This window comes from Corapipo altera, unplaced genomic scaffold (genome assembly GCF_003945725.1).
Source record: "Corapipo altera isolate COAL_440 unplaced genomic scaffold, ASM394572v1 77b, whole genome shotgun sequence".
Lineage (NCBI taxonomy): Eukaryota > Metazoa > Chordata > Aves > Passeriformes > Pipridae > Corapipo > Corapipo altera.
In genome coordinates this window covers 3,429,935-3,451,441 of record NW_020884933.1, presented here as the reverse complement: position 1 = coordinate 3,451,441, position 21,507 = coordinate 3,429,935, and the positions used below count along the sequence as shown (strand labels likewise).

The following is a 21,507-nucleotide window of genomic DNA, read 5'->3' as shown; positions in this document are numbered from 1 at the left end:
AAACCCATCCCCACTGCAAACCCATCCCCACTGCAAACCCATCCCCAGGCTCTCCATCTCCACTGCAAACCCATCCCCAGGCTCTCCATCCCCACAGCCACCCAGCCCCGGGCTCTCCGTTGGCAATTTTGGCAGAGATGCCAAAGCCAGCCTGGCCACACACTGCCAGGCTCCTGCTGGCCACAGAGTTGGCCCAGCCCTGCACCCCCAGCACTGCCCTGCTGGGCCTTGGCAGCTGCAGGAAGGGGGTCACCCTTCCAGCTGGAGCCAGGGGGGAAACTGAGTCACAGCCTGGGGACACCACAAGGCTCAGGGAGAAGCATCTGCACCAACACACATGGGAGGCCACGGCCAGGGGCTCCACAGGTGCCCTGCAAGGCTGTGGATACATCCCAGGATCCTCCAGGAGCTGCCATAATCCTGCCTGGGCTGGGGCTGTTTGCTGGGGGCACAGCAGATGCCCTGGGGAGGGAGGGAGGGAGGGTGGCAGGGCTGTGCCGGGCTCCATTTCGGCTCCATTTCGGCTCCCTCCCTGCTTCCCACCTGTTCCCCCCCAGCCCTGACCTGGAGCAGGTTGCAGCCCCTGCCCCGTGCCCGCAGCAGCTTGTGAGCAGGTGGCTGCACTGATTCTCCTGAAAACAAAACCATTCCATCGGCACAGGCGGCTCGGGAGCCTCCCGCCCGTCCTCCTGCCCGGACAAAGGCTCGAGGAACCCCCCCAGCCCAGCCCAGCCCTGCCAGGGGACTGTAACCGACCCTGCAGCAGGAGGAGACATCAAAGGGGGCCCTGGCAGAGGGAAAGCTCCCCATTGCTGCAGCAGGAGCGACCTGGGGAGCCCAACAGGATCCTCCTTCCCTTCTCCAAGGGCAGTGCAGGGCCTGGCAGATGCCCCCCTTCCCTCCCAGCCCTGGGCACCTGCAACCAGACACCGCAGAGGGGAGCAGATGCCGAGCCCGGAGCCTCCCTCTGCCCCTTCCCACCCCGTCAACCCGATCCTGCCAACACCTGCCCGTGCAGGGAACAGACGCTGCCCTTTGTGTGGCATTTCAAAGGCTGCCCAGCCCACCCTGCCCTGCCCAGGCAGGAGCCACTGTGGCCACGGGGCTGCCGGAGGCGGCTGTTTTAGGGACGCTCCCTCTTCCCCTGGCTCTCCTCAGACCAGGGTCAGCACCATCATCAACAGCCCAGTTGCAAAGACTCACAGACCAGTTTGGGTTGGAAGGGTCCTCTGGAGTCCACCCAGTCCCACCCCCCTGCCAAGGCAGGGTCACCTGGAGCAGGTGACACAGGGACGTGTCCGGGTGGGTTTGGGACGTTTCCAGAGAGTTAGACTGCACACCTCCCCCCTCCCAGTGCTCTGCCACCCTCCACGGAAAAGTTCTTCCTCTCAAGAAGGAGCGGCAGGAGAGGGAGGGCTCCCAGCAGCTGCAGCAGGGAGTTCCCTGTGCCCACTCACCACGTCGGTGCCCGTGATCCCGGCCAGCAGCTCCGTCATGGCCTCGTCGCTCACGGAGAAGCTCAGCCCGTGGATGGCGGCCCCGATGCTGCCCGTGGCGATCATGGACGGGGGGTACATCACAAACGTGGAGTCTGCAGCAGCACAGGGACACGGGGGCAGAGAGGGGCCCTTAGTGAGCGTGCACACGGCGTTTGGGACCGTGATTTCCCTGGAAAACTCGAGAGGGGCTGACAGAGGGGTCTCTGCAGCTTAGGAGGGAGAAACGGGGGTGAAGGAAAAGAAAACAGGCTGAGCAACAGCTCCACAGAGCAACAGCTCCACAGAGCAACAGCTCCACAGAGCAACAGCTCCAGAAGTGCTGAGATGAGGTGGCTCTAGAGACTGAGGGAGAGGCTGAGAAAAGCTCGGATTCAGCCCCAGACACCCTCCCACAGGCACAGAGAGGGGCTGGCACACAGCTCCGCTTTCCTGGCATCTCTCAGGCACCCAAGGCCATTATCCCACCTCGAATGGCTCTGACTGGGATGCAGGCAGGCACTCAGCTCCCCAAAAGGGCAGGGGAGAGCAGCCCTGGTGAGGCAGCACCCACCTGTGGCACACAGGGCGATGAAGGTCTGGGCGTGTTTCTTCACCAGCTCCACGTGTCCCGGGGGCAGCGGGAGGCGGTGCAGGATGTGGGGCAGGAAATCGTTGGCTATCACTGAGACCAGGTCCCACTTCAGCTTCTCCAGGACCAGAAGCTCCCAGTGCTGTAGAGGGAGGACAGATGGGGTGTTACAGAGGGGGACAGCTCAGCACAACCCGAGGGACAGGGGAGGGAAGAGGGACTGTCCCCACTCTGCCCCCAGCCTGTGGCACAATTCCAGCTGCAGAGCTGGGAGCACAGCTCAGAAAAGGAAGCAATAAATGTGGTTTCTCCTTTCCAGGGAGCAGAGGGATCAGCCACAGACACCCCTCTCTGTGCACGCTGCTGCTGCAGCCCCCGAGGGAACACCAGGGCAGGGAGCAGCAGGCACAGCATTCCCACATCCCTTCTCCACTCCACTCCCAAGAACAGTTCAGCCCAGGGTATCCCTGTTACAGCAAAGGGAACAGAGCTCAGGGGCTGGGAATGCAGCATTTTGGCAGAACTTCCCCTACTCATCCCACCTCTCTCCATCAAGAGAGCCTTCAGCTGTGCTCAGCAGAGCAAGAGGCACTGAACAGCCACACCAGCTCCCACCTCTGCCACCAACATACAGCCAAGGGCTACTGATGCTTCCCAGTGACTGCCAACATCTCCATCCCAGCTGAGGTGCCCCCTCCAGGCACCCACCAGGGACTTCTGTGGCATCTCCACGGGCCAGTCAGTGCTGGCTGTGAGCTGGGGAGCAGATGGTGGCAAGGCTGGGTGCCCTGCATGGGTTTGAGCTGGAGCTCTGGCTGCTCCAGGCACCTGCTGAGCCTCTCCTGGCTCTGCCAGCCCTGGCATCAGCCCTGGCATGGACACACAGTGCAGGGTAGCCCTGGAGCAGCCCTTGGCAGAGCCAGCACCCAGCCAGGGTGTGCACAAGGAACCTCAGCACAGAATTTGGGACCCCTGCCCTCAATTCCCTGCCCTGCCCTCAGTGCCAAGGTCTCCTGGTGTGACTGGAGCAGCAGCTGAATCCAGCTCAGAGGCCACACACATTCTGTCCTCCTGGGCTGGGCAGCTTTGCTGTCACCTCTGGGTGTGACTGTGCCACTGACTCTCAGCAGAAGGGAACTGTGTCTTCCCAGGATCATTTTTCCCTTTCCATCCCAGCAGCACAGGCAGCCCACACCCTCTCTGCTGGTCCCAATTCCCCCACATCCCAAGACACAATGACCCTCTCCAGCCCCACTTTCTCCCATCCTCTGGATCAGCAGCAAATGTGGCTTTGGCACTGAGGTCCAGGTAAGTCAGAAAGGCCAGAGCTGAACTGGGATTTGTCTCAGGTGCCTCCATTCCAGGACCTCATCCTGCCCAGCAGCTCAGGGTTCCACAGCCAGTGCTGCCCAGAGGTGCCACAGGGCTCCAGAACAGATGGATTTGAAGAAGTGAGATTTTTTTTTCTTAAGGTCAGATCTTCATTTTCTCCTTTCTTTGCAAACCCCCTCTTTCTCCTTACACAGCAAACCAGCTTTGAGTTGCCTAAATGAGCAGCATTGCTCAACCTGCTCCAAACCCCCTCCCCGAGGCCCCGTGTGCTGGTTGCCACTTCACAGCCTGCACTTTTCCACCCAGGAAGCCATTCCTCGCCTCCACAGGCTCCCACCTCCCATATGGATGGCCAGCCTGCCAGGCCTGCTGGAGTTTTCAGCCAAATCCAAAGGATAAAAGCAAGAAGAAACCTTGCAAAGAGCTCCAGAGCCTGAGGATCCCAGCACAGGTCATGGAGTGCCTGCTTCGAGGTGGGATTGGAGCAAAGGGGAGAGATGAGGCTTGGGAAAAGAAGGAAACAGAGGTTTAGAATATCTTGAGTGGGAAGGGACCCACAAGGATCAAAGTGGGTGCTGGACACTGGTTAAATTGCAGCCACACAGGAAAGAGCCACTGGGAATGGAGAGCTCTGTGCCTGTCGCTCACCTGGAGCCTCCAAGGGCTCCAGAGGGTTGGGAGAGCTGGATGCCTCCTCCTGCATCAGCCCAGTTCCCTGGGAAGGGACACAGGACACAGCTGACACCTTTGGCAGTCACTGCCCTGAGCTGGGAGCCCAGCCCAGGCCCAGGGAGGTCAGGAGGACCTGGAAATCCCTCCTCACAACCAGCAAATCCCAAAGGGATCTCTGAGTCTGAGAGGGGAGCTCAGAGCAGAGGGGACACAGCCCAGCATCACTGCAGGCTCTTGCTCCTGCCTGTCCTCCCAGAGCTGCAACACAACATGTCACTGTGTGTCCCTGACACACAACACCCTCCCTGGAGCAGCAGAGCCTGTTCCTGCTGGGATATTGTCCCAAGGAGAACATCCAGATCCAGGTGCAGCCCAGCCACGAGACCTCACCTGGGACACGGACTGATCCGGGACAGCCTGTCCCTCTGCAAGGCACCACAGCAGCTCTTTTCCAGACACAGGTTCCTCAGCATCACCCCCAAGCCCTGGCTGTTCCAAGAGACTGATCCCAGGGCCCCGCCGGCTCCAGGGACGGCAGCTGAAGGCGCCCGGCGCCAAGGACTGTCACCAGCTCACAGGATTTAGCTCAGGGAAGCCTCTCTCCTGCCAAACCACCCTGCTCCTCGCTTCTCTCCTGCTAACCCTGGGGACTGCCCGCCCTCAGATCCGTGTCAGAACCTCTGAATCACTTTATCTGTGGAAGGAGCAGAACAAAAGCAGCGAGGGACAGGACAGGCAGGTTTGCTGATGGAGCAAACATCCTCTTCCTGGCATTTTGTTTTGCACCTCGTTCAATCAGTCCCTGCCTGGGTAATGAAAGAGAGGAAGAAAAGTGGAAAATGTCCCTTTGTTTCTCCAGCCTGCAGAGTTCACCCTCCTCGTGGAAGGGGTGAAAGCTGCCAGCACTGCTCGTGGAGCATCCCAGCACTGGGAATGCATCAGATCCCCCTCTGCAAGACCACCCCCCAGGGCAGGGCTCTCCTGTGCCTGGTCAGCATCTCAGGGAGTGGAAACCACAGAGCAGACCTTCCCCTCTGCAAGTCTGATCCCTCCTGTCTGCATCCCAAAGCAGAGAGACAGGAAAGAAGGCAGGACAGCAGAATTCCTGCTGCCTCCCGTGCTCCCAGCAGGTGAGCACAGTCCTGTAGCCAAACTGCCCCCTCAGACAGACCCGAGCCACAGGCAGGGACTGCCTGACTCCCTTCCCAGCTCTGCAAACTCCCTCTGGGATGTGCCAGTCCCGGCAGCTCCCCCTGCCATGCAGTGACAGCCACATCAAGCTCTGCCCTCCCAACACCCACACACCCCCTGTGCCTGCAGGAGCCTGGAAATCCATCTGGGAGCAGAGCCCAGCCCCCTGAGCAGCAGGAGGGAAGGGAGCTGTGCTGGATTGTCCCTGCAGCTGAGAAGGGACCATGGGACACTGTCACAGCCCCGGTGACACACTCGGTGCTCCTGAGGTGACTCAAAGAGAGGGTGGAGAGAGCACCCACCCCCAGAGCAGCTACAGAAATGAGCAGCCTCCAAAGTCCATTTGCAAATGGGAAAGGGGGTCTGCTTCCATCCCCTGGGCACGTTCCAGCCTGGGTGTCAAGGCAAAGGGACCAACTCCAGAGGGAGAAACAGCCACGTCTGTCCCACCTGTGCCACAAGCAGAAGGGAAAGCAGGGAAACACCAGAGTGTCTTCTGGAAAACCACAAGTGAACATCCTTCTCTACCCAGCTCTTACTTCTCTTATTTTCACTCTTCACGGCCCTCAGGGCCACTGCTGCTCCCCTCATCATCTGCCTGGAGGCTCCATCCTCCTCAGGCTTTGCCAGGAAATTCCTGGCTGTTGGCAAAACTGACCTTTAGGTTGAAGATTTCCAAGACAAGCCAAGGTATGAGGAGCAAAGCAGGCAGATGGAGGTGACTTACAACTGCTCTCCCCAAGCAGCTGAACACCCTCTTGCACAGGCCAGAAAAGTCTTCATTAGAAGATAAAAAAAAAGGAAAAAAAGAAAAAAAAAGAAAAAAAGGAAAGGTAGGTCAGATAACGCCCCTGACGGAAATCCAACTTCCTCCAAATGGACAAGTCCCTCCTTGCATCATTTCCTTCTCCCTAGAATAACCTCCTCAAGAGTTTGTTTCAAGTGTGTCCCTTCTCAGCTGCTGAGCTGGTGCCAAGCATCCCAGCAGGAGAAGGAAGCAAACCTGCTGGGAATGTGAGCCAGCACCCCTGGAGTCCAGGATGGCAGCGATCCATGGGAAGAGGCCAGGATGCACCATTGTCCAAACCTTGATGAAGAAGCTCCCCTTCCCCACCCCACGCTGGGAGGTTGTGAAAGAGCAGCAACATCCCCTGATTAGCACAGAGGGGAAGAGCAGCCCCTGGGTGTTGTAATCCAGCACTAACTCCAGCAGGTCCCAAAGCCCAGATCCTTCACAGGTCCTCAGATGTTCCCTCCCCTCCCTCTCTGCAATGAGGACAATGGGAGACTGGAGCAGGATGTGCTCCAAACAGGGTTAAAATCCATGGAAATCCAGCCTTGTGGTGGGCAGGGAAAGTTGACCACCAGGTGAGGGACTGTGGAGCAGCTCCTGCCCAGAGATGTGCCAGTGCCTCAGGTCCCCTCTGGAAGGGCCAGGCTGGCTCCTGATGCCTCTGCTCAGCCCTTGGATGACCAGGAATAAACCCCTGCACTGCTGAGTGGGAAAGGGATTCTATTTGCCTGGAAAAGCTACCTTTGGTTAGGTAAAATCCAAAAAATGACTTTTGACCCTCAAAATGAAGCCATTTTCATCCTCCTCAACTCCAAACTGATGCTGGAGCAGAGAGATCCAAGAGATCTGTGCCAGCCAGCCATCTGTGCCTCCTGAGAGCAACCCAGGATCCAGGGAGGGAGAACCCCAGGACTGAGACCTGAAGGATCAGCAGTGAAGAACAGGCATCAGACAGTGCTTTCCTCCTCCAGCTCCACCCCAGGAGGAGGGAGAAGGGAAGATGAACATTGTGGTGCTGCCTGACCACAGCTTCCTGCTGACAAACCTCGGGGGAAGAAATAAGAAAGACTCTGAGCAAGGAGGAATTAACACTGGAGTCTGAGAGGGAAGGAGAGTCTCCAAAGACGCTGCACATGCTCTGCCCACTCCCCACCTGCACCTCTCCACCCTCCTTTGGGAGGAGCCTGCTGCAAACAGGTCCCAAATTCAACTGGGAACAGCAAATCCTGCCCAAGAATTCACCAAATAAATCAGAATGAAATAGGACTGGGACCCACAGGATGCAGGCACCAGGTGTCCACCCAGAACAATTCCCTGGAGCCCAAGGTCTGGGCTGCAGGAGTCACCAGAACTGGCTGTGACTCCCTCCTGTCTCAGGGATGTTGACAGGACTCAGCATCCAGGGAAGCAACAACTGGTACTGTTTCCTCTGTGCATTCTCACCCCTCCCCACGATTAATCACCCACCCCTGAGTGCTAATTGAGACAATCCCCACCCACAAATGACTACAGGGTCATGGAGGTGAGGGGATTTTCCCCAGCCTTTCACTGGCACTTGGAAAAACCATGTTCACAGCAGAGCTCCCCAGTTACCAGAACTGCCCTCGGTTCACACCTGAAAGTTTTGTGGGTTCACTCCCCACCTTGGGGACAAATCACACTCAGATCACCCCAGCCCAGCCCCAAAAAACCAGAGATACTTAATAAGGTGATGAGTAACCCTGAGAAATTCTCGGGGGCAAATGGTCCCTGGGGATGGTTCTCAGCCCAGGTGACCGTTTCCTCCCCGGGGCCCTGAGCCACCAGCATGGAAGGCCCCAAAAAAAGGGGCTCTCCAGTTTCCCCCTGCACTGGGGGAGTGGAAATCAAGGGGTTTGGATCTCTGAACTTTTATCAGACACGAAAACACTTTGCCTTTCAAAGCCTCAGAACTGAACTTCTGCCTGAGTGACAGCCCAGGGCTGGGAACGAGCACTGCAGGCACAAGGAACTTCCTCCACAATCTGGAGGAGACAATTCTGCTCCCCACAACAGGGAAGGTGGAAAGGTCTCCACCAACAGGCACCACACCCTGCAGGACAAGGAGGAGAGAAGGCTGGAATGCAGGGGGAAGTGAGGGAATGGGAGGAAGAGCAGGGACAGGGAGGCAGGTGGGATGGCAGGCAGCAGGATGCAGAAGAGCTGGGGAGGAGGCAGAGGGTGGTTACCAGGAGCTGCTGAGGTGTGATGGAGTTGTCTGTGTAAATGCAGAGCTTCTCCACGGTCAGGGGCATGGTTTCTCTCAGTTTGGAGGCCAGCAGCATGCACACAGCCCCCAGAAGCTGCAGGCGATTCTTCTGCACGGGCACCGACGACAGGAACCGATCCACGTAATTCATGGCCAGGGGGAAAACCTCTTCCTCACACTTCTGCTCCTCACACACCTGCCAAAACCCAGTGGCAGAGACACAAAGTAAAGGCAGGGCTCCCCAGCCCCTGCCTGCACCGCAGCTCCAAAGCCTCTGGTGTTTCACACTTGCCAGGGCTCTGGAGGCCTGGGGTGAATGAGCTCCAGGTGTTAACCCTGGTGACATCCCTGGGGTTACACCAGCAAGGAGCTTCCCCAAGGCCTCAAGACTTCATCTTCCTGGGGAAAGCAGCAGAACTCAGGTGCAGCTAGAAAGAGTGCACAAATGAGACCAAACTGGCCTGATTTGGCCTCGTTTCTGATCTCCCCTGCTGGAGATGTCTCCAGCCAGCTGGACAGCAAAGCTGCCACCTCCTGCCCTGTGGGGACTGGGGATCTCTGGAGAAAGTGAGCAGTTCCAGCATATCCCCAGCTGGAGACTTAACAGAGCAGGATCCACTGCTGGCAACTCCACCTCGAGTGCTCCAGAGACACAAGAAGAGTCAGTGGCAGCACCCAAATCAATGCTGGGTCCAAAAGTCCTCCTCCCTCAGCCACAGAATCCAGCAGCTCCAAATTTCAGCCCTCTGCCCTTATCTCCCAACAGTATCAAAACACTTGTCATATTTAACTTCCTTCTTTCAACACGACCATAAAAACATTGCGGTTTCTCCCCATTCTGCAGCAAACACCATCCTCCTCCCAGCCCCGGCTGCCCCAGCGCCGGCGACACCGACACGGGTGTGACAACTGCCACTTGTCACCCGCCTGTCACCCCTTCAGGGCTTCACAGGGACAGGTCCCAAAGCAGCATTTATTTAACACCCTTCTCGGAAAGGGAATTGCAGAAATCAAAAACAGGAGAAGGGGGGGAAAAAAAGCCCTTTAAAAAGCAAATGTTCGTTATTTCTTTTGACGGAGCTTCCCCGCAGCAGCCGCCGGGCTGGAGGACGGGGAAGCTCCATCCCGACCTCACCGGTCCTCCGCAAATCGTTCTTTATCGAGACTCTTCACTGCGACCACCTCATGCAGAGCCCCCTGAGATCCCCCTCCCCGCCCCGAACTCCATCCTGCAGCGAGCCACACTCATTTTTAATTTGGGGAAGTAAATAGTAGCGTTATTATTTCCCCCTCTAACCAGGCACTTGCAGCCCCGAGCCCGAGGCTCTGACAGCCCAGCTCTGCCCGGAGCTTTTGGGGGGGTCTCTCACCACAGGGGTGGGGTGAGCTGTGGGTTCTTGGGGGGTTTAGGGGGGTCCTGCTCCTCCTGCACGGGGCGAACACACGTTTTAGCCTTTTAGCCCAGCCGGCGCTCACGGAGCAAAGCGCCCGCAAAGGAGCAAAGGGCGCAGCCCCCGCGCTGCCCACCGGCATCGCCCCCTGCCCTGAGCACAGACCTCTGGGCTGGCGTGTCCCCTGGCGTGTCCCCTGCACCCCTTAACCCCCCCAGCACACGAAGGCCGGGGGTCCTGCCCTGCGCTCCCCCCGCCGGGGCAGGAGCAGCGCCGGTGTCCGCGCAGGGGGAGCGGGGCGGCGGCGCGTCCCGTACCTCCAGCATCCAGACGGCCAACATCCTCCGCATGTAGGGCTGGATGTCCCGCTGCACGCACTGGAAGTAGGACACGCGGGGGCTGTAGCGCTCCTCCAGGCTCAGCAGGTTCTGCAGCACCCGCCGGTCCCCCAGGAGCTGCGGGTCGCGCCCCGCGCGGGGCACGCGGGACACGGACTCCACGCACAGCAGCTCCATGGGCGGCGGGGAGGCCGGGATGGAGGCGGCAGGGGCGGACGGACGGACACGGGGACGGAGGGGCAGGAAGAGGGACAGACAAGGGGACGGAGGGGCAGGCGGGGGGAAGGAAGGACAGACAGACGGACGGACGGGCTGGAGGGACAGGCAGGGGAACGGGGGGACGGACACGGGGACGGACGCACAGGGGGCTGGAGGGGCAGGGACGGGAGGGCCGGGGGCTGGCGGTGCGGGACAGCCGGACGGACGGACGGAGGGAGGGACGGACGGACAGAGCGGCCGCGGCCGCGCTCCCCGGACTGGCCGCGCTCCCCGGGCGGCCCCGCCGAGCTCGGGGCTCCGCCGCGCGCCGGGGGGCGGGGCCAGCGCCCGCCTCGGCCAATCCGCGGCCGGGACGGCCGAGCCCCGAGAGCTGAGGGGCGGGGCCAGCTCAAGGCCCAGCCAATCCGCACCGAGTGCAAGCGGTGGCCACGCCCCCGGGGGCGGGGCCCGGAGCGGGCCGGCGGGACCGGAGCACGTGGGGGAGCGGGCGGCGCTGCCATGTTGGGGGGGGGCACGGAGGGACACGGGGGGGACACGGGACCCCCCAGCCCGGGGCTCCCCCAGCCACCGCACATTCCCCCCGCACCCCTCTGCTTCCGGCCAGCCTGCTGTCAACCCCGCGACACGTTTCCAAGAGTGTGGTTTTTTTCAGCGTTTAAGTCCTATAACTTTTTCTTTCTCTTTTTTTTTTTTTTTTTTTTTTGGAGTGTCTCAGCGAAGTTTTTCAAGGCTGCGGAAATAATCAGCTGTGCGCAGGCTTGGAGCCTGCTGCTTTCCATAATTTCCCCTGGTGCGGCTCCATGGGAGATAACAACCGCGGGGGCTGCAGAGATAAGGCTTTGTCAGCCCTGGCTGGTTCTTCCGAATAATTAGCAATTGTTTGGGAACACCTTTCAGAAGTTCACTGTCTGTCTGCTTACTGTAGGAATGTCAAAGGAATTTCAAAGTCTTTCGGTTAATTTTGCACAGTGACTTCCCCAGCACAGGACTTATGAGGTTGCTTCTCCTTGATCCACTGGAATTGCTTACTGGTCTGGGAAGCTGCAGACTGGTCTGGGAAGCTGTAACTGGCCCCACTGCTCTCTGATGTTTGTCTCTGGCTACAGGAGCTGCAATGTCTTGACTTGGCTACAGAGAAAACAGTATAAAATGCACAACAGTCTAACTGGAAGGGGGGTGAATTGCCTTCAAACTTGCACATTTAAAGCTCCCCCCTGAGCTGAGAGAATTGGCTCAGAAGGTCCATTTCCACTGAGTTTCCAATGCCAGTTGGAGGCCCCTGTGCCCCAAGGGGTGACCCACCCATCCCCTCAGCCCCGTGCTGGGCTGTGGCGTTTGCAGGACCGGGTGGGACCAAACGATTCTAATCACAAATGGGAGAGGTGAGAAATACCTTCTAGACCACCCTCATCTCTTGGTAGATGAAATCAGCCCAGTCTGCCTGCCCTGCACTCCTGGAATCACTGCCCAGGGCAGTACTGGCAGGACGAGATGGGGACACAGGGGAGTGGACAGAGACAAACCCAAACTCATCTCACAGCAATACCCCCCATCTGCACTCCTGGGGAGGACCCACTCCACACAAAACTCTGTTCTGAAGGGAACAGAGCAATGGAAGTTGTATCCAAAATCCTGCATCCCAAAAGGATGCAGGGCCACACAAAGGGGACTCAGCTGGACACCTCTGACCAGCTCTGCTGGAATATTCCTCTGTAAATACACTCACATGTATTTTTAGGCGAAGGAACAAAGAACCAAAGGAGGGATGTGCCACAACAGCTACTCCCCCACCCCTAAAGTCACTTCTACATGTGCCATTTTGACACATTCAGTATTCTCGTCATCTGAAGAGTCTTTTAATGATGAACAAACACACAAAGTTAATAAGCCTCTAAGTAAGACAAGACCCAAGTCTTTGTTCTCCCTGCTCAGGATTGTTTTGGTTGTTGAAAATGAAAAGCATCTTTTTGATCAGAGGTTTAGAGGTTCAGAATCCTCCTCACGACAGTGAACACAGGGGTCACACACCCTGGAATCACACCCTGGAATCCCACAATCCTCCCCTGGGCAGGTGGCTTTCATTTACTGCAATTCCTGTGATACAATGCAAACTTTTAGTGATGTTGTGGCATTGATTTGTGTTGCTGAAGGCCCTGAGAAGCCCATGGTGATGCAGGACTAGAAAAGAGAAAGGGGCAGAGAATTACATCAATCCCACTGCCTTAAAATGGAAAAGGGGGATTTTTGTAGGTGAGATCAGATTCCCTTTTCCCGACTAACTTCCTCTCACCTTACAAATAAATCTTCCCATGGTGTGGGCAAGAAATATTTGAGGAATCTATGGGAGAGAGTTGTGTGGATCAGTCAGCTGGTTTTAATCCGGGGTGACCCCCCCACCCTCTCCTTGTGAGCAGCGTCCCCCCTTCGAGCAGGGGAAGGGAAGGGCCTCATGTCCCACATTTTTAGTAAAAATAGCAGCTCTTTTCTTTAGTCAGGCAAAGGGAAACCACAGCACTGGGTTCTTGGTCCTTCTGGTTTCTGGGCTGCGTCTTCTGAAATTGAAAGTTTCGGGCCCTTTCCCAGACTTCCTGGGCTCCCTCCTGTTCCCAGTGTCTGCCCGAGGGGCAGGAACTGGGCTCGGTGGCTGCCGGGGCCCGTCGGGCACCGGGGGCAAAGTGAACATTGCACAAGCCAGTGTTCCTTCCAGATGATGACTTGGCAAAAGCGGTGCCTCTGCAAGCCACACTATCAGGCTGGAAAGGCAAATTACAGACTGCAGGCATCCTAAAAAGCCCACTGTGTGGGTGTGCGGAGGGAAGGAGGGAAAATTCCAGGAAAACCAAATTTTGGTCGCTGCTGTCCATAGATAGTCGACTTCCTGGGGCTTGGGCAAGAGCACAGCAACATTAAAAAAGGAAATTCCTTCAGAGTAAGAATTAAAAAACCTGCAGGCCTCCAGACTTCCAGGAGCTCGACCCAGCGATGCTGTTCCTGCTGAATCATAAAACTGGGATCATTGTTTTTTTGGTAAATTGGTGATAAATTGGAAAGTTGCCAAGAGCTGGAGCTTTTAAAGGGCAACACAGATGCGGGTCTGATTCTGATGGCAGCTGGTGTCACACGTGGGCTTGGATGCAGGCTAATCCCATTTATCCATGTCACTTTGCATCATGGAATCACTGAGGTAGGAAAAGACCTCCAGGATTGAGTCCAATCTCTGCCCAATCCCCACCTTGTCCCCCAGCCCAGGGCACTCAGTGCCACGTCCAGTCCTTCCTTGGGCACCTCCAGGGGTGGGGACTCCAAACCTCCCTGGGAAGCCCCTGCCAAGGCCTGACCACCCTTTCCACAGAGAAATTCCTCCTGATGTCCAACCTGACCCTCCCCTGGCACAGCCTGAGGCCGTTCCCTTTCCTCCTGTCCCTTGTTCCCTGGGAGCAGAGCCCGACCCCCCCCAGCTCCCCCCTCCTGTCAGGGGGTTGCAGAGCCAGAAGGTCCCCCCGAGCCTCCTTTGCTCCAGGCTGAGCCCCCCCAGCTCCCTCAGTTCTCCTGCTGCTCCAGCCCCTTCCCAGCTCCATTCCCTTCCCTGGACATGCTCCAGCCCCTCAATGTCTCTCTTGCAGTGAGGGGCCAGAAATGGACACAGTCCTGGCTCCAAAGACTGTCACAAACCCCATCAGCCCCTTTTCTCCCCTGGTTTCTATCTCTTATATTTAATATCCACCATCTGTCCAACTCTGACCTTCTCAGAGCTGAACCCTCCTCTTCCTCGCTCATACCACGAGCAGGGTGTCACCAGTGACACCAAACTGAAACTGCTCCTCCGACGGGAGGGACTTGCAAGCCAAGTCCAAAGAGCAAATCACTCTGTCCTCTGCTGCAGGAAATCCCCCACAGCAAATGCAAACCTGGCACCGTTCTGTGCCCGGCTCAGAAAGAGCTGAAGGCAGCGTTTCACACTTTCAGGTGTGAGGATCTCAAAGCACAAAGCTTCTAATCTGCCGTGGTTTACACGCAGCTTTCCCTAAACAGGGAGGCAGTGCAGCTATTCCCAGCTGGAATAGCCGTGGCACAGGGGTGTGGGGGCGGTTTGGTGTCACCTCTTGGTGCAGGAGATGGCCCAGCTCATGGTGCATCACACCCAGAGTGCTGGTGAACAAGGGGGAACGGCCTTAAGCTGGAGGAGGGCAGGTTTGAATTGGATACTGGGATGGAATCCTTCCCTGGGAGGGTGGGGAGGCCCTGGCACAGGTTGCCCAGAGAAGCTGTGGCTGCCCCATCCCTGGAAGTGTCCAAGGCCAGGTTGGACAGGGCTTGGAGCAACCTGGGCCAGTGGAAGGTGTCCCTGCCCATGGCAGGGGTGGGACTGGATGAGTTTTGGTCTTCCCAAGCCAAACCATTCCATGAGGAAGGGCCAGGAGGAGCAGCTGAGGCCGGGACACCGCAGGGGTTCAGCACCTTGGCCCATCCAGGAGTTTGTTCCTGTGCTCAGGAATCCCAGCCCCCAGGCACAGGGAGCTGAGGCATCTTCCCTGCTCATCCAGCCATTCCCTGCTCCAGTGGGCTGGAAAGCCAAGGATTTCCATGGCTCTCAAGCTGCTGACTCCCCACCAGAGCTGGGTCTGTCTCCTTCTCATCCCTCAGACATCTTTAACGGAACAAAAACGCTTCCACTGAATCGAAGGGAGGGTTGGTTGAGCACAAGTGGAACATCTGACCCAGGGGACGTGTTTCCCAATGTCTTTCCCTGAAAGGGAGCCTTTTGAGTCCAACTGATTAGCTCAGAGTGATGTCATCGAATGCTGAATCCCAGCAATCCCAGATATATCCCATACTGGCATCCATGAGGATCCTGCAGGATAAAGCTTGCTGCTTCCAAGCTTTTGTATTCCACAATACAGCTTTTTCATTGACTTAAATCCACTCATTAGAGCAGGTTTGGGCCCAATTTGGAGGAATTTTCTATTTAAATAAAAGTGTGACTGTTGCTGCTCTTTGGGTTCACACTCTATCCCTCACTCCTGCATCCAACCGTCCCCATTCCTGGGGTGTAAATCCATTTAATCATGAGTTCCTAAACCAGGATCATATCATGGGAAAGGAACAGTTGGATGTAGGGAAGCCTTTTGCTGAGGTGGCTTCCAGAACAGAGCAAAGAAGTGATGGGAAAGGTATTAAATAGGTGAAAAGAGACATTTGTAAACATGGACTGAGCAAGAGACTCACTATGTCTTTTGGCCAATCATTTAGAAGAAAATTCCTAATTTTTTTAGGAAATTTCTAAGTAAAATTTAGAAAATGTCTAATTAAAGTGGCCATGGCTTTGGAGGGTCTCAGTTTTGGAGCAGCTGAGCCAGATGTGAGTCCAGTGGAGCCCCAGTTCAGCTCAGCTGACAGTTCAGGCCAGAGGAGATTTCAGTGTCATTTCACCTGACTTTTTATGAAAAGCACTTGAAAAAGTTTGTCATTTTAGCAGCTGGTTTTTTGCCTTAGTTCCCTTTTCCTGATGAAATCTAAAATTCAGTCGCATTTTCATTGACTCAAACTCGTAACCAGAGTGAGCCATCCCCAGGTGAATGTTTGGTTTTGCTCCCAAGTCAGCATTTTAGAAACCAGCCAAATTCAGGTTCTTCTTCTGGGGAAGATAGAAAGAAAGAAAGACCATAGGAAAAAAAATGCAAAGCTGAAACCAATGAATTTCATAAAGCAAACTGGGCCTGGAAAGCCCCCAGCTGGGATATATTTAGGTCATTTCAGGGGATTATCTGTGGTCACCAATTATGCAAATTGCTAAAAAACACTGCCCTGACACATTTTACACACGAAATACATCTTTTTACAACACCCTTCCCTTGTCCATCCTTCCTGCCCGTTCCTGCCCTGCCCTGATCTCGCTGCCTCTGCGGGACATGAGATGCCTTTGGGTTTTTCTAAGAATTTGGGGTTGCAGGTTATTTTCCATTTGATGTGGCGGCTCCAGTGCTGGGCAGGGAGGCACAGCCAGCTCCAGGCTCCCCAGCACAGCAGCAGAAAGGGAATTTCCCGTGGATAGACTGGAGAAAGGATCAGGGAAGGGCTGAGGAAGGGGGTCTGGCCCAGCTGGGACAAGGGGAAAGGAAAAAATCCTTGGAAGCTGGGCTTGGTGTTCCTGCTGGACATTGGGTCTGCTGTGGGATGGGGCAGCACCCATGGCCTGTGTCCCAGCTGATCCCTGCATGGGAGCATCCAGCCACGTTTTCCAGGAGCTCACAAAGGAAAACAGGCAGTGTCAATAAAGGGCAATAAAGGACAATCCCACAGCACAGCCACCAGTCCAATAACCCAGAGGACGAGTCTCCTACAAATCCTGGGCTCTGCTCCAAGAACACCTTTCCCTGATGGCACAAATGTCTGTTCCTTGTGGCTGTGGCAGCCAGGTACCTCTGTATATCCCAGCAGATCCATGGAGATCAAACTCCCCGGGATGCTGCTATCCCTAATAAAATATGGATGCATTTCTCCCAGCAGTGCTGGCAGCTGTGTATTATCTGCATAAACTGCTGCATTAATGCACCAGTAATTACTGACATTAACAACATGCTAATGAGGTTCACCCTGTGAACACATCAGTGGGCAAGCAGTATTCCCACTGTATTTAGGGAGATCTTTGGGGGAGGGATTCCAGCAGTCACCTGAAATATTCCCCATTTATTTCAGCACTAAGCTACTGCCTTACCTGTGCTCTGAGGCCACTGCTGCTCCTGCCTGCCCACTCAGCCCTGAAGATGCACCTTCTGAGACACCCCAAGTGGAAATCAGTACTGGTTTACATGGCTGAGTTAGAAAAAAAATGGTGTTGAGCCCTGTTGAACTGTTCCTACTCAAGAGACTGGCTTTGGAGAGGCTTGAGAGGCTTCCCTGGGGGCCAAAAAACTCCTGTCCTGGTGCTGGGAGCAGAAATATCATCCTGCTCACCTGAGTACACGAGTCTGGGCAGAAAGGAGCCAGAAATGGGTCAGAAAGAAGCCAGAAAGGGGACAGAAAGGAGTAGAAAGGAGCCAGAAAGGGACAGGCAGGAGTGATGTGCACTGCAGTGCCACCCCAGAGCCAGGCTCTGACCAGGCCAGGGCTGTGGCAACTCAAACACGAACTTCCTTCCCTCTGTGAGTGACAAACAAAGCCCCTGCAATGGCCCTGAGAGCTCTGCAGGTTATTTTTGCAGCTCCTCAGCACCATTCACAAGGTGAGCTGGCAGAGCATGTCCCCAAAACAAGAGCTAACATCTGGCCAGTGAACAGCCTGCTGCAGGTGCTGGGGGCTGGTCCAGATGGATTTCAGGGGGAAAGGGCTTAAATCCAGCTGGATGTGCTCTGCTCTGGATGGCTGCAGACACTGGGATGGATCCATGGCATGGAACCCTCTGGTGCTACGAGTGTTCTCAAACTGCTCAACACCTCTGGGGAAGGACAAGGGGGAATGGCTTCCCACTGACAGAGCAGGTTTAGGTTGGATATCAGGAAAACATTCTTCCCTGGGAGGGCTGTGAGGCCCTGGCACAGATTGCCCAGAGAAGACCAGATTGGATGGTGCTTGGAGCAAGCTGGGATAGTGGGAGGTGTCCCTGCCCATGGCAGGGGGTGGAACTGGGGGATTTTCAAGGTCCCTTCCAGCCCAAATCATTCGATGTTCTGCGATTCCGTGAGGATGAGCAGACCCAAGGAATGCAGGAACATCCCCGGGTACCCCTGAGGAAATTGGGGCACTGACCTGACCAGCCCATCCCTCCCCAGCAACGAGTGCCAGGCCCAGGCTGGGCACCTGCAACCCCAAATCCCAGCGTGGTGTGCTCCGTGTGCCCCAAACTGAGCCCAGCCCGCCAGGTCTGGTGCACACCCCCAGCCCCAGCTCCTGCCCAGGGGTGCCTGGTGCAGGTGACACATCTCTCCCGGGTCCCTGATCCCTGGGGCACCCCCTGGGATGGAATTCCCGCTCCTCTGGAGGCAGAGATGCGGAGCAGCCTCTCCTCCCTGGGTGGTTTTCCACAGCCCAGCAGACAAGGGGAGCTGGCAGCTGCTGTTGGCTCTGCACCTCTCCTGGGGACACTCCCTGCAGCACGGCCACCTGCCAGCCCCAGCCAGCCCCGGGGCACTGATAGAGCAGAGCTGCCAGAGCTGCCCTGGCCGGATTATCCGCACGGCTGGGGCTGGGCAGGGAGGGCTGCAGGGCTGCCAGGAGCTGGCACTGCCACAAAACTGCCCCCTCCCTCCTAATGGCTCTAAGCTGAGGGATGCTGGCCCAGCTGGAGATGCTGGAAGTGCAGCTGCTGTTCTGGACCCCTGAGGTGTCACACAGCAGGGAAATAAATGGGTGTCACACAGCAGGTAAGTGGGTGTCACAAGCACTGCAGGGATTGTTGAGTTGGGGCTGTTCAGCCTGGAGATGAGAAAGTTGTGGCTGCCCCATCCCTGGAAGTGTCCAAGGCCAGGTTGGACAGGGCTTGGAGCAACCTGGGATAGTGGAAGGTGTCCCTGCCCATGGCAAGGGGTGGCACTGGGTGAGCTTTAAGGTCCCTTCCAACCCAAACCATTCCATAATTCCATAACTGAGCAGTGCCTGGGGCTGTGACCTCTCTGGGAAGGTCCTTGCCTGCTGAAGGCCTGGGAGGGAATCAGGAGCACGTGACAGGCGAACACTGAGGGATGTGGGGACAAGGACACGGGGTCGCCGTGGCCCGGTGGGTGCAGCGGCGGCTCCTTTGCTGTTCCTTTGCTGTTCCTTGACCTGGAATGGCCCTGCCTTTGTTCTGCAAGGGTGACTCTGGAGCAGAGATCTCTGGAGTCTCTCCTTTGGCTTTTCCTGCTGAGTTTTGGACCAACCTGGTCCCCTGGCCAAGCTGAACTTGTTACTGTGACCCTCAGGAGAAGAAAAGGAGAGAGACACCTTCACCCCCAGCACCCCTGAGAAGCAGGAGAGAACTGAACGGGAGGAGAGCTGCGAGCAGCAAGTGGAGGAAGCAGAGAACTGGGCAAAGAGAAGATGAACTACATTGCTCTGCTTGTTCTGTGACAAATGTGTGAGGTGACAGGAGCAGACGGCCGGGCAGACTCAGCCAAGGGGCTCCCGTTTCCCAGGCTGAGCCCTGGGCACGCACATGATGGGAAGCAGAGTGACTTGTTTCTCCTCCCACCTGAGCTCCAGGGGCTTCTTGCATTCAGAAGAGGCAAATGTCAAATTGGCACGAGATTTTCACTTCTCAGCCCAGGCAGAGACAGAGGCTGGGAAGATGCACGCTCAGGGAGCTGGGGAGAGGAAGGAAAGGGAGGATAAGGAGGCAAAACTAAAAGCTGGATCAAGGGCTGGGTTTTCAAAGGCACTCAGCAAGTGTTTTTCTCTTGAGGCAGTGGAAGAACCAGGGTCTGGATTTAGAAACCTGCCCCCTCCCTTCCATGCCTGAGATGGAGATTGCCCCAAGATCAGCTCTGTTTGATTTAAAGCTCAATCCTGATGCAATACACGGGTCTGGGTGTCTGAGCAGAGGCTGCAAGGGACTCCCCACCTCCTTCAAGCCACACAGAAGCAATGAGGAGACCCTGGGAGCCTCCCCCAGCCCCAGCACCCCCTGCCAAGGCCTGTGGTCCCCCTGGGAAATCCTTGGCTCAGGGGGAGCTGCTGAAGGGCATCGGAGCAGCTCTTGCCCCTTTGCTGCGGTCACGCTCCGGGGCAGGGGAGCTCAGAGCACATTTGCAGTTCCCACTTGGCTGCCTGGCTCAAGGTGCAGCTGTGGGGTCCCTGGGGGCTCAGTGAGGCCCCCCCAGGCACACAGAGCTCCCTCAGAGCCCGGCTCAGGCGATGTGTTCCTGCCCAAAGCACGGCCCAATGCGGAAGGGCTTAATTTCCCAACAAAAGCTGTGACCAGCAGCAGCGCTTAAAAAAAAAAAACACCACCCTTTCTGCTGGCAAGTGTAGTGAAAGGAATGAGATCTGGGTCTTCTTAGCAAACTGCTGGGCCTGGGAGTGCTTGAAAGGTTTCCTAGAGACACCAGTGCAGTGCATGGCAATGCTCCCCGTCCCAGCAGCTCCCACCTCCATCTTCCCACTGCCCCAGCCTAAGCACGACCCTCGGGGGCTGACAGCTGACAACCACTCCTGGCTCCTGCCACTTCCTTCGGGGCCTGCAATGCCAACTTCCCGCAAGATTACAAGCCAGAAAGAGCCTGGATGTTCTCTGGATACCGGGAGTGTCTCGTGTTGTAAAACGCACGAGGGGAGATGTTGAACCACGGGCTGCAGAGGCAACGCCGATAACGGTTCTTGCAAATTATCCCTCGTCTGCCTGTGCAGGTTCTTCTGCCTTCCTGACTCAGCTAATTCCGGCCTCTCAGAGAGGGCAGACTGTTAAATCAGCCCCAGGTTTCAGCAGCACAGCAATTTCTGTTTTCTAGTTTCTTGAACGAGCTTCCCAGAGAGAATGAGGAGCGTCTTCCCACTCACCTGGATAATCTGTGTACGTGACTAATGTTTGCAGTGAAAGAAGTACACATTGGGAAGAGCCAGGGAGTGTCAGGGATTGATTTCCCAACTCTTTTGTGCCTTGCTCAGCAGCCTGGGCAGACCAAGTAGCTGTTCTGTGCCTCAGTTTCCCTCCAGACAAATGGGATAAAGGAGGTCTACAATTCTCCACTGAATTTATCCAGACACTCCAGAGAGCAGGTGTGAACATGGAGCTCAGCAAACGCATTTATTCTGCACCTACCTGGCACTAAACCTCCCCAATTCATAGTTAGGTGATTAATCATTAATGATGTTCCTTTATTAATGGTGGTAAAGGCCTTCAAGGCAGTAGAGATGGGGGAAGATGCTACAAGATTATGTCTTCAAAAGACCTTTATAAACACAGAAGCAAAGGATTTAATTCTCCCTGAAAATGCCATCGTGCAGTGGAATGACTGGATCAGACCCTTGGAAAGGCACCTGGTAATTAACTTGGTGTAAATTAATCAGCTTCAGACAGGATTTAGGGACTTTAATAGCCACGTGCTGGTTTTTGCAGTGACAATTCCCAGCAGGACTTTGAAGTGGGCTGCCTGCTCCGAGGGGTGGCACAAGCTCTAGGATTTGGTATTTGGGAACCAACCGCTATTATTGCCTTACAAGGGGTATAAATCACCCCCTATCCCAAAATCAGGGCCCTTTGGGCCCCGACACACACAGGGAGAGGCTCAGGAGGTGCCAACCTTGCTAGATAAGGCAGAAACAAAGGATCTGCCTGAGATCCAAGAGCCCAGGGAAGCAGGGACA

At 56.2% G+C, this 21,507-nt stretch overlaps 1 protein-coding gene across 2 annotated transcripts in view; it reads right to left on the bottom strand.

Moving 5' to 3' along the window:
- CCND3 (cyclin D3) overlaps positions 1 to 21,507 on the bottom strand; it is a 35,865-nt gene that overhangs the window by 1,461 nt on the left and 12,897 nt on the right. Inside the window, exons 1-4 of one of the 2 annotated variants that reach the window (XM_027659618.1) lie at positions 9,991 to 10,200; positions 8,263 to 8,478; positions 2,050 to 2,209; positions 1,458 to 1,591 (exon numbers count right to left, since the gene is read on the bottom strand). In XM_027659618.1, the coding sequence (XP_027515419.1) occupies positions 1,458 to 1,591; positions 2,050 to 2,209; positions 8,263 to 8,478; positions 9,991 to 10,188 (708 nt within the window). In that variant the 5' untranslated portion in view covers positions 10,189 to 10,200. Of the gene's footprint in view, positions 1 to 1,457; positions 1,592 to 2,049; positions 2,210 to 8,262; positions 8,479 to 9,990; positions 10,201 to 21,507 lie in introns of those variants that run through there. The other variant, XM_027659619.1, reaches the window with a different exon arrangement.